The 13,792-nt window shown below is 37.3% G+C and overlaps 1 protein-coding gene across 1 annotated transcript; it reads left to right on the top strand.

Annotated features, from left to right (window-relative positions):
• The first annotated feature begins 786 nt into the window (after positions 1-786).
• LOC126825276 (zinc transporter ZIP1) lies at positions 787-7,978 on the top strand. Its single transcript, XM_050554866.2, has one exon. It carries the CDS (start codon positions 1,243-1,245, stop codon positions 2,287-2,289), a length of 1,047 nt encoding a protein of 348 aa, XP_050410823.1. The 5' UTR covers positions 787-1,242; the 3' UTR covers positions 2,290-7,978.
• The last annotated feature ends 5,814 nt before the right edge of the window (positions 7,979-13,792 follow it).

A 13,792-nucleotide genomic window follows, 5' to 3' on the forward strand; every position in this document is an offset into this window, starting at 1 on the left:
CTAGACCATCGGATAGCCATGATTTTAAATGGATTAGAACATCCGCTCCATTTATCAATTTATGGTTAAAATGGATAATGGAGTCTTTGTTTATTTTTGTAGCAATGGTACTTGCGAATCAAGACTATATTGTCAAAACTTTAAATACTCATAACTTAGCCCAGACTAAAGTAATTTGACTGACATTTTCAGCATATTATTCATTTTATATTATCTATTCTTGGAACTATTATATTAATAACGACCATCTCTTTATCTAAATCTTACACAATGCATCTTTATAATAGCGGAGGTTAAACTATCAGCAGAATTAAAGATATACATTATGTAAGATTTATATAAAGAACTAGCCATTCTTGCTATAATAGTTCGAAAGTAGATGATGTAAAAGAATAATTTGAAAATTTCATTCAAATTACTCTATTGAAAGCGAAGATATTAGCCTTTGAAGGTTTGACAGACGTGTGCAATAATTTCAACCACCGTACTGGTTGATCGAAGCTAAGTATCGCTTAAATCAAAGTATCGCTGAACCATTCTAATCTATTTAATATTGGAGAAATCTGATGCCATCGAGAGTTGATTAAGGCCTGGATCAGTTAATTAATGTATAATTAATACTTTAGAAAACATTTCAGGCCCAAAGAAAGATATTTAGCTCTTGCATAATGCATGTTTAAATAACGAGTTTGCTAGGAAGTTACTAATATTAATCTTTTCAAGTATTGGCTATCTAAATTTAGTTGTGACATACATTGACAGAATAATTCATTGTTCCCTATAAGTTAGCTGTACTTTGTTTAGGAAAAGATTATGCGTACTTTCCAGGACACATCACATGCAAGTTATATCATAATAAATTTGATTAATTCCTAGGACGGTCCTTTCCGTATTGTGCGATATCATTTCAAATATTTTTGTCTCGAGAACTGTGGGGTATTGTCGATATATATTTGTGTCAGAGACGCCGGATAAAAACTATTTGTAAGATAGTGCACGTTGTTCTAGGAACTGTCAAACAGTGGTGTGAATATAATATATTTGTGTCAGAGAGGCCGGGTAACTTACAAAGACACTAGTTGTAAGATAGTGCACGTTGTTTTAGGAACAATAAGATTGGAGTTTCTATTTCTAGAACATTTTATTATATTATTATTGGATCAGGGGTTGTCGAGCATCAGGGGAGCTGGTGGTGTGTAAAAGATAAGTTACAGTAAAGATTTTAAAAGATAAATAGTTAAAATGGCTCTTATTGGTTCATTGGATATTCTGGAAAGCAAATTATTATCCCTCTTTCTTTTGCTGATTCTGACTTTCATTTTTGGCTTTTTGCCGTTTTTTGTACTTATAAAAAGTCGGGTGGCATGTTTACGATTTGAAACATATGAAACAATTACCTATCTGCTGAATTCCTTCGCTGGAGGAGTTTTCCTTGGAACGTGTTTGTTACATTTGTTAGCGGAAGGAAGGGAAGAATTGGAACTAGCTCTCGAGTTATATGGAATTCCTACGGATTATCCTCTTTACGAGGCAATCGCTGCTGTCGGGCTTTTTATTATTGTGATTATCGATTTTGTTGCTCATTTCTTTCTTAACCGGCGTTCACCAAAAACTGATCGCACTGATGAACTGAAGCGTCCCCGACAACATCAACGTTATACAAGATATGATTCACTTTTAGGTAAAGAGGAAATCAGTTCGGATAACCAAGGTGCTGTAACCATGGAACCAGAGATTACGTCATATGGAGGCCGAGTGCGTTCTGATTCGAACCGTTCTGATTCGAACCTATCCCACGCACATGATCTTTTTCAGCTAACAAACATCCAGTCGATGACTAAAGTTGTGTTACTGTTAATAGCTCTATCGTTTCAAACAATATTTGACGGTTTGCCCGTAGGACTACAGGTCTCGTCAGCGAATGTTTGGGAATCCATGATAGAGGTAAGCTTACACAAGAGCCTGGTGGCTTTTTGTCTGGGGATTCAGCTCTTCAACATATATATCTCTAAACCTGGTCTGGCCGTTGGTTTACTCTTCTTCTTTTCCCTAATGTCACCCCTCGGCCTAGCCATTGGGATCGGAAACACTACCGGTCATATTCAAAATGCCCCCATATTACTCTCGTCATCCATTTTACGAGCCATTGCTACAGGGACATTCTTGTACGTAACGTGTTTTGAGATTCTGCGAGAGTGTTTCGTGGTTAGAAGAAGTATTTGGAATATTTTAATGGCAGTTGTTGGATTTGGTGCTATGGCGGCGGTTAAATGTATTGGCACCGATTAAAATCTTGTCTTGACAGTCATTGTTACCGTTTTCTGTTTGTTAATTGTTTTATTGGCCATGGTGTCGTACAGTATGATCATCCCACCCGTATCAACAAACACGATTGAAGGTCCGAAGTTTGTTTGTGTATCCCATTTTTATTTGTCGCTGTACCGACTGGACATATACTCGGGGTCCACTCATTGTGCATATTGGCATGCACGTAAAAGAAACCATGCGCTAGAGCAGAGAATATTTTTTTTCTCTTCTACATTCAAGCACTACTTATCTTGTTGTTCTTCTGATTCTTGGAGGCGACACATGTTGGCATGCGTGTTCCTTGGACGACTGCGCGTGATTGGATGACTTAAATGTTTTATATGCTATCACCATTCCAAGATGGCGGCGATAACGTCATGTTATATTATTACCCAAAGCCTTGAGCATGTTCCAAACATCTCAACATTTATCAGCTTTTTGTTCAATCTATAAAAGCCTACATTCCTACAAAATGTTTTGTTTAGTCAAGTGAAACAAGAAATGGATAAATGGAACAATAGGACAATTAGTACACCTTAATGTCGACAAATACGTAAAACTATGAAATTAGATACTTTTATGATATGATCCTATATATGCAACATAGATATATAATATCTACATTCAAGTTAAACGAACTGCATCTATTCATTTTAAGTCTTCCGTCGAGCTGAATAAAGTATATGATTTATTGTCATTAAGCATCTATAACAGTGTGTAACTAAAAACTAGGATTGGATCTTTATTGCCAACATTTCAATGTACCTAGAATTTTCAACACCAAGTCTATTGCATCTAGATGTTTAAAGCCCGTTAACAATATTATATTCATTTAAGAGCAACTATATGTCATTTCGGGATTAATATACCACATAATATTATTACAAGTCATACCCAAACGGAAAGAAATGACGATTAATTAAAATTCAACCATTTTGGATTTCATTTTTGCCGGCCATTTTGAATTTGTACCATCAAGAATTCTCGGAATTAAATTTTTGAGATTATCGCTGCCCTTTTATTACCAAATTAATGTTGTTTCTTTTTTTTTCATTTTTATTTTTTTTTAAAATGGTATTATGTTACCAAATTTGGCAGTCATTTTGAAAGAAATGCCCGCCACCAAATGACAAATACATTTTTTTAATTGATGTTTATCAAATTCGATTTTTCTACACATTTCGCTTGCATAACCACTCTGTGTTTGAGAAATTTAAAAAGAAGTTATTTATCTTCTCACCACTGAAAGACACTCAGTACGAGATATCGCTCTCCGATAATTCCTGAAGAACGCCAAATTGAATTCTGTTAATCATGTCATTTTGCCATGGCCGATTTTGAGTATGATTTTGTCTGACATATTTATCATTGAATGAAACTGCATTGTTTTTTTTTTGCAATTTGTTTAGGACCCGTTAAACGTTATACCCCCCAAAAAATTAAAACGTTTTGTTAAGTAAAGCTACATGTATATCAAAGCCGTATATAGATAAAGTTGCAACAACTGTGAAGCCAGAAATTTCATATGACGTCATGAAAATATGATGTTAAGTGCACAAAGACGCCATTTTGGGTCCCAAGTATTTGTACCTACTCACTATCTATTTTCATGTCCTATCATACTGTTGTGTCGAAGTTAGCTGCCCCCGACAGGGATGTAGATAGATATGTCATAGAATTCCGCGAAAAAGAGATAAAACATACATTTTTTAAACGAAAAGTATAGCTGAACAAACTATTATTATTATTTTTATTATTATTATTATTATCATTATAGTCTAATAAAATAAAAGATACACCAGATAAAAGCGCTATTAAATATATTTAACTTTCATACGCTTTTTAAAATCTGATTTTTTTGTGCAGACGGGTAAAGTGAAAAATGAAAATTTAAATAGTAATTTGGGGGATAAAACTATTTTGCCTTCTAGCCGGCAAAATAAATGTCTTAAATTCCATGAATTTTTGGTCATCGATCATTAATTGTATCATCAATTTCTCGAAAAAAGAAATTTCTTTAAATTGACTAATGGATAAAACATTTAAAATCAGTGTAATTTAAATAAAAGGTGTCTAGCGTGACATGTGTTTCGGGCATATTATGTTTCATAAGTGACATGAGATACGAGATATCGCTCTCCGAAACTTCTTGGTCTCTTTTGCAATTTGTTTGGAGTAAGACGTTATCACTCCCCGTCCATGTGTAAATAATAATATTAATAAATATATAAACCGCACATATTTAACAGATACGTACACATAATGTACAAATCGCCTCGAGCATGTTCCACACATCTCACTATAAAAGCCTACATTCCTACAAAATAAGATATTTATATGATATGATTCAACCGAAAGATCCTATGCACCATGGATATATAATATCTACATTCAAGTTAAACGAACTGCATCTATTCATTTTAAGTCTTGCGTCGAGCTGAATAAAGTATATTAAAACATCTATGGGTGGTTAACAGTGTGTAACTAAAAACTAGGATTGGATCTTTATTGCCAACATTTCAATGTAGCTAGAAGTTTTTACACCTTGTCTATTGAATCTAGATGTTTAAAGCGCGTTAACAGTATATTCATATTAGAGCAACTATGTCATTTCGGGATTAATATACCACATATTACAAGTTATACCCAACGGAACAAAATGACGATTAATTAAAATTGCACCATTTTGGATTTCATTTTGCCGGCCATTTTGAATTTATACCATCGAGAATTCTCGAAATTAAATTTTTGAGATTATCGCTGCCCTTTTATTACCAAATTAATGTTGCTTTTTTTTCATTTTTTTTTAAAATGGTATTATGTTACCAAATTTGGCAGTCATTTTGAAAGAAATACATTTTTTTAATTGATGTTTATCAAATTCGATTGTTCGACACATTTCGCTTGCATAACCACCCTGTGTTTGAGGAATTTAAAAAGAAATTATTTATCCTCCCAGTCCCACCACTGAAAGACACTGAGTACGAGATATCGCTCTCCGATAATTCCTGAAGAACGCCAAATTGAATTCTGTTAATCATGTCATTTTGCCATGGCCGATTTTGAGTATGATTTTGTCTGACATATTTATCATTGAATGAAACTGCATTGGGGTTTTTTTTGCAATTTGTTTAGGACCCGTTAAACGTTATACCATAGAATTCTATGGTTATACCAAGAAAAAAATAAAACGTTTTGTTAAGTAAAGCTACACGTATATGACGCCATGACGTCATAGTTTTTATGGCGTCATAGTTGGGACCTAAAATGGCGCCTGTAATAAGTTGTAACTTACTTTCCCTATACAGGGAGTAGGACGTTAAACCCCATTTCATTTCATTTCCCTATACAGGGCTTTGTTATTACCGTACTAGTTTAGTTATGAACTGTTATACATGCACTGGTTCGCCTCTTTATATATGTTCATATATTATTTATGTGCCATATGATTTTTATTTGATGGTTTGAGTATCCTGTGAATAAAACGCAGATTAAATTAACACCCAATACCCCTTATTTATTTAGATAGTTCATTATCGAAGGATTTCTACTTTATTTTATATATACATATAGCCTTTGTAAACATATGTTTATATTTTAAACAGTATTTATGCTAAACTTGGCTTCTTTATTATTCAGTACTGTATATGACTCTGATTAATAGGGTAATATAATACGCGCATGTTCTGTTTAACTTTATTTTATAATAGTGTAATATATATAATAAGTGAAGCTGTATAAATTTTGCACCCGTGGAATTAAGTGATATATACAATAACTGAATGTATTTATAAATGTTACACCCGTGAAATGTGTCATTGTGTTCAGTTTACGCCATAGACCATGAAATTAAGTCGTGATACTTTTACCCAAATGAAGTATTTTCATCCAAAATATAATGAATCGAACTTTACAAGTTTAAAAGCAATTTTTGGTTAACGAATAAAATACTTCTATCGCTTTTACCGCGATGCGATACCGCTTAAATTGAACTCTAGGAGAGAGGTAAGTCATGTGACACAAACATGACCTCTTTTGATCGAATTTTTTATGGTAAGGGTATTCCGTGACAATTGCAATATTTTGAGAAGGATCTGAAGCAAATTTATGATAAATTAATTAGTTCCTATATGTTTTTAGTCCTCAAATCACCCAGTTTGTAAGCGGGAATGTATCTTTAAATAAAGCAGGTGAAAATATAAAAACATCACACAGTTCATTATACCAGTTGTAAATAGGTCTGATTTTAATCATCATGTACAGTTTATATTTTAAAGTAGGGTGTGGTCATACAAAAGTAGACCGTATGATACTGCGCGCGTAGATAATGAGAATAAAATGACTTAGTTTCCAACGTTAGTTTTTTTTAATAAGTTTTGGTCATAAGAAATGGTTGAGAGATCTAGGATAGAAGTTGAAGATTACTTAACCCCGAGGGAGCCACGGTGGCTAGGCGGGTAAGGCGCTGGCTCGCTAGCCTGAAGGTCGGGTGTTCGATCCCTGCATTGGCCGAGAAAGTTCATCCCGATTTTCCGACCTGGTTTCCCCTTGTCAGTGATGCAGGACGGAGGGCCTGGCAAGGACAGCCGTCTAGTCCTTCGGATGATACGAAAAACCGAGGTCCCGTTTAAACATTGGAATGCACGTAAAAGATCCCTTGGCAGTTGGAATTCGATATAAGAGTAGGCGATAGTGCAGCTGCCCGGGCAAAATTTCCCTCATAGCACACTGTATGGCGTATGCCCGTCTTCATTAGCCCAGTATAGGAACAGAACAATAGGACGTTAAACCCCATTTCATTCCATTCCATTTACTTAACCCCGAATTAAGACCCTGATTTGTTAATCAAATTCGCCCCCGGTGTTAGCCGAGAAATTTTCTCTAGGTTTTGCCGACGTTGCTTTCACTTGTCAGTGGTGTAATACGGAGGTCCTGGCAAGGACAGTGTCGGATGGGACTACAAACCAAAGTCCAGAGTACATATTGGCGTGCACGTATAAGAACCCTAGCGCCGCTGTCCAGGAAAAACTTCCCTTATGGCACACTGTATTGCGTGTGGCGTCTTCGTTAGATCAGTCCTTGCAGAAAAGAGGGACGTTAATTTTCATTTCATTTCACTGGAAGCACCGGGGTAGAAGCTGTAGGTTCGTTAAAGGGTTGGAAGCACCGGGGTAGAAACCCTGGGTTTCGAAATTCGAAAAGATTTGAGACTCTGGGGTAGAAACTTTGGATTCTTTAAAGGATTTGAAGCACTGAGGTAGAAACTGTTGAATCGCTATGGGATAGAAACTATGGGTTCTTTAAAGGATTTGAAGTAGAAACTGGAGGTTCTTCAAAGAGTTGTATCCTGGGGCAGAAGCTGCAGGTTCTTTAAAAGGTTGGAAGCTCTAGCGTAGAAGCTGTAGGTACTTTAAAGGACTGGAAGTAGAAACTAGGTTCTTTAAAGGGTTGTACCCCTGGGACAGAAGTGGTAGGTTCTTAGTTATATCCCTGGGGTAGAAGCTGTCCTTTCTTTAAAGGTTTGGAAGCCCTGGGGTAGACGCTGTGAGATCTTTGAAGAGTTGTACCATGGGGTAGACGTCTAAGTTCTTTCAAGAGTTGTATTCCTGGGGTAGAAGCTGTTGGTTCTTTGTGGATTTGAAGTAATTTTTTAACATTTTATAACGGCAATTCAACGCGTCCCCCCCCCCCAAGAATCGGAAAGAGGGGACGAATAGGTCTCTGAGTTTAATCGCCAGGACAGATTTTCAGATTCATGTCCACATGAATTCCCCGTTCTGAAGGCTATCTAACCACTGCCTTGGGTCTCGCCACAGTTACTGATCTTCACGATATCTTCCTCCTTCATTGACCGATCGCAGCTGTTCATCAAAACAATAAATCAACCAATCAAAAAACGTCTTCCCTTTTGCGCAAGCCGGCTATATTTCATGATCTACGAAATTTGTGCAGCTTTGATGTAGGTAGTCAATGTTTCCATATCGTCATCATGTTACCCCTAGATAGAGCTGGGCGATATCCCTCGAAACAGAAGAAATGTCCAACCAGTCATCAAAGAAGTGCCGACTGAGAATTCTTCAATGTCGGGACCTGGCGCGTGGGGGTATTTAGCAGTGGGAGGAAACCGGGGGATCCGGAGAAAAGCCACGAGGTTGGACAGGCGACCCTACTCCTTGTCACGTACAACCCGAGGAATCGAAACCACGCCAGTTGAGTCAATGACAGACTTTATGATACAGCGCGCACGTGCTTACCATTCAGCCATCCAACCCCACTCCATGGTGAAAATTTGTGTAATACATAAATAATACTGAACAAAAAGTCAAATTAAACGAGTGATAGGTTTATATACTATTCAAAAAAAGTAGGGGATATTTGATTTTTAAGTGTTATTAAAGTCACCTAATGAAACTGACGAAGAAACAAATGACAAAATGAAATGAAGTTCACATTCATCGATTTATTCCAAATGATCGTTAGACTAAGTAAGGCACAGACTGACCATTATAAGGGTAAAATGATACCCGGGGTCAAACAGCAAAGTTACCACAGCATCACAACCAAGTCAGTAACGGGTAAATCCTCCTCTGTTTGCCAAACAAGCATTGATCCGACGTGGCATACTCCTAATGAGACGTCTAAGGTCATTTTGGTCCAGATTGTCCCATTCCTGTTGCAACGCAGCAGCAAGTTCTTGGACATTGGCAGGACGTTGTTGACGTTGACGTAACCTCTGTCCAAGCATGTCCCAGACATGCTCGATGGGGGAGAGGTCGGGACTCAGTGCTGGCCAAGGTAATGTGGTGATGTTCTGTTGTTGGAGGTAACCTGTAACGATCCTGGCCCTGTGACATCTTGCGTTGTCATCCTGGAAGATGAAACGGCGGCCATGACGTCGTGCGAACGGCACAACATGGACTGCCAAGATGTTGTCCCGGTAGTACTGGCCTGTAACACGCCCTGCAACAACATGTAAAGCCGTTCTTCCAGCAACAGTGATGCCTCCCCACACCATAACAGAACCATCCCCAAATCGATCATGTCTGATGACGTTAACGTCTTGGAAGCGCTCGTTTCGACGACGCCACACCCTCCTACGTCTGTCCAAAAAATCAACAGTGAACCTTGACTCATCTGAAAACATCACATTGCTCCAGCGCTAATTATCCCAGTGTTGACGATCCCTACACCAACGACGTCTTGCCTGAATGTGATGATCTCTCAAACAAGGGATCACGCGAGGACGTCGGGCGCGAAGGTGACCCCTATGCAGTCGATTCCGAATCGTCTGGCCACTCACTCTCACACCAGTGTCTGTTTGAAGACGAGCGCTGATCTGATTTGCTGTGATGACACGATTTCTCAAGGCCAAGGTACGGATAAATCGATCCTGGGCTTGAGTTGTCGCCCTTGGTCGACCTGAGCGTGGTCTGTCCTGTACAGATTGTGTATCACGGTATCTGGACCATAGCCTGCTTATGACAGACTGAGAAACATTCATCGTCCGCGCCACAACCGCCTGTGTTGTGCCGATCTGTAGCATGCCAAGGGCACGTAACCTTTCATTTTGGGTAAGCCGACGCATATCAAAATTTGTTTTCTGGTCACTAAAACAATTAAACTGATGTTTCCACCCTGGAATTCAATGCCACAATGACTGTAACATTCAAAGTCAGAGTCGTGCAAATCTTGGGTTGGACCCCCATGATGATCCCAAGCATCACCTGCATTCCATGCGGTAGCTATTGGTGCGTTTGGGCGTCACATGTAACTGGAAATGCTTCTTCTGTTAGGTTCTATAGTGACTTTTTTCGTAGTCATTTGCATATTTTAGTATTATGCCCTCAAAATCAAATATCCCCTACTTTTTTTGAATAGTATATATAATTTCATATACGTTTAGTTCTGGATTCATAACACGTCTGACACTTCTGGTGGAAAATTTCTTCTCTCCATATAAGGGTGGTTCTGCCAAATTTATATCTGATCATTTCCCGACAAGTTTTAATCTTAAGATCCAGAAACCACAACCAACAAGAAAGACTGTAACATATCGAAGGTTTAAATCACTTGACACTAATAAATTTAAAGCGGAAATAGTCAACTCGGATTTCAACGACATTCAACGCATTCAAGATATACAAGAGAAGGCAACCCAATATCACTCTAAGCCAGGGGCGGATTGGGGCCGGGAACCGGCCCGGGCTCCCGTGTCGGGGCGGCCCCCCTTTTACTGTCCGCGGAGCCTGGACGGGGGGTCTAACTTCAAGGAGCTAAACCGCTAATATTTGGGATCTAGAAATTGACACAAATGGGTCGCAACGCATATAATAATGTAATATGATAATGTAATATGACTGTATAGAAACTGATTTACATTCAATAGTTTCTGTTTTTACTCTAATTTCTAATCGGTTATGTTCGGCGAAATACGCAAGAAGTCTCAATCGAATTGAAATCTCTAGCGTCTGGTTATTCCAGTCTACACCGATAGTATTTATTGCGTATGCTCTGCAGATAAGAATATGTCACCGTTTGACATGACTTGTTGAATATGCTTAGCCTGGTTTTCCGAGTCCCTTGTTACAAATGGCGCTGAAACGCATTATGGTACACCATTCGTGTACCAATGGTAAAATATTTATTTTGTCTTAAATATTGGATATCAGAAGCCCATCTTTTCCCGTTAAGATCACAACATCAATGTTGTGTTAAGTTGACAAATAATTCGCGTTTTGAATGTGGAAGATTTTGGATGATATTGAGTTAGAGACTTAGCTACTTTAAGTTTTATTTCTAAAATATTGAAGAAATGTATTGCTTCTCAGATAAAGGCCCATCTAGATGATAACTGTTTGTATGAACCATTTCAAAGTGCTTATAAACAATTTCACAGTACCGAAACAGCTTTAACCCGGGTTTCAAATGATATTTTAATGGAAATTGATAATAGAAAATGTACATTTTTAATTTTATTAGATTTATCTGCTGCTTTTGACACGGTGGACCCTACCATTCTGTTACGTAGACTTAAATTTAAATTCGGTATTTGTGGCTCTGCATTAAATCTTTTAGAAAGCTATCTTGTGGGTAGAAAACAGTGTATTTTAGTTAATTGTAAATCGTCATCTGAATCTGTTTTGTCATCTGGGGTTCCTCAGGGTTCTGTTCTTGGTGCGATTTTATTTACCCTCTATACTTCAACATTAGGTCTCAGCTTTCATTTGTATGCCGATGATACTCAATTATATATTTCATTTACACCTAATTGTCCATCTTCTTTTAATTTATCAAAATTGCAACTTGATAACAGTATTAGTGAAATTAGAAGATGGATGTCAAAGAACTTTCTAAAATTGAATGATGATAAAACCGAATATTTGTTATTAGACTCAAGGCATCAATTAAGTAAATTTTCACATGATAACCCCCCTGTTGTAATTGGTAATTGTGATATATTTTCATCTTATTCTGCTCGTAATATTGGGGCAATCTTTGATAGTTTTATGCTTATGGGAGCTCAAGTAAATAATATTTGTAAATTGTGTTATTTTAATATCAGAAATATAGGTAATATACGTAAATTTGTAACTGTAGAGGCCACTAAGTCACTTGTTAATTCTCTGGTCACTTCTCGATCAGATAACTTTAATTCACTTTTAGTTGGTTTACCTTTTAAGCTGATAGATAAATTACAAAAAGTACAGAATACTGCAGCTAGACTTGTTACTTTAACTAAGAAATGTGACCACATAACTCCTGTTTATACAATTTACACTAGTTACCTGTTAAATATCGAATTGATTGTAAGATTTTATTACTTACTTTTAAATGTTTAAATAATTTAGCTCCTGTTTACCTCTTAGATCTTTTAGAACTTTATACAACTGGCCGAACATTACGTACATCAGATAAACTACTTTTAAAGTCCAAAACTATTCAATTAGTCTCTTATGGTCAGCGGTCTTTTAGTTATCAAACATCTGTTTTATGGAATAATCTACCATTTAGTTTAAGATGTTGTACATCTCTATATTCTTTTAAAAAAAACAACTTAAAACACATTTAGTTAATCAGGCTTTTAACTGACTGTATACAGTTGTTAACATGTCCATAATGTTGTTGTTTATTTATGATTACATTGTCACTTTGTAAAGTGCCCCTGAACATGTTATATGAAAGGGCGCACTATAAATATGCAGTAATAATAATAATAATAATAATTAGTAACCAATCAGCATAATTAATTACGTAATATTTCTCCGATTAAATAATTGACAGAGCTTTCTCAAGGACACTGTCAATGTTATAAGATTGATTTAGGTCCTATAGACTTCAGACAGCCGCAAGATTCTTAGATAGCAAGATCATGTAGATTTGGAGAGGCCACTGATATTCAAGAGAGGTGACCCCATTGATTTGTGTTAGAGCCATATAATGTAGTGCGTTGCGTCAGTAAACTTGATCTGCGAGTTTGGGGTAAAGAGAATAACATGTTAATTTTAAGTATTGTAATGTAACCTATGTATCCAGTGCTTGATATAAAATGTAGAAACGATTCGGGAGAGACCACTGAGGTTCAAGAGACACCATCTGGTTTGAGTAGACCTCGTTGATTTGTAGGAGAGCCATATAATATGATGTAGTGTGTTCCGTCAGTAAACTCGATAAGTGAGTTAGGGAGAGAGAGAGAGAGAGAGAGAGAGATGGGGTTTAACGTCCACTCGACACAAACTAGGTCATTTCGGGACTAACATATGGTTTAATTTTATTTACATAATTCGCTTGCGCGTAGGGGTCTTTAGCAGTGGGAGGACCCGGAGAAAACCCAAGAGGTTGGACAGGCGACCCAACTCCTTGCCATGTACAACCGGGGATTCGTAAACCACGCCAGTCGACTCAATGACAGACTTTATGATACAGCGCGTGCACGCTAACCATTCAGCCATCCAACCCCCCAAGTGAGTTAGGGGTAGAGAGAAAGACACGTTATCCTTTAAAGTATTGTAATGTAACCTAAGCTTGTTAACCTATGGGCAAATCAACAGCAACGTGTGAGAAATATATAGTAAAGCTAGTTTCATGCTTGCTTCGGAGGGACGGGGTTGGTTGTGGCGGTGAAGCTGATGGTTTCGGCAGAGGCTTGGATAGCACAACTGATCTACTTCTCAGTTCCCGCATTTAACAGCAGAAACTGTACAGTGTGTAACACAGTAGATAAACAGATTGGGTACTAGCAGTATATAAATCATCTTCAGGTGGTGCCTAATGGTTATTTTACAAGGTATTTTGTCCTCATATAATTAACATGACACAGGGTAGGCGACATTGGTAAATGTTTTAAGCCCATTATAAAGTGTGTAACCATTGTCAAAACAATATCAGAAGGGAGACAAATCCTCCTGATTTATACACCAAAATCTAGTTTTTTCTAATAAATATTTATTTTGAGCACGAAATGAAATGGTTTTAACGTCCTATATTT

The sequence above is a fragment of the Patella vulgata genome, chromosome 6, assembly GCF_932274485.2.
Source record: "Patella vulgata chromosome 6, xgPatVulg1.2, whole genome shotgun sequence".
Classification (NCBI taxonomy): Eukaryota; Metazoa; Mollusca; class Gastropoda; family Patellidae; genus Patella; species Patella vulgata.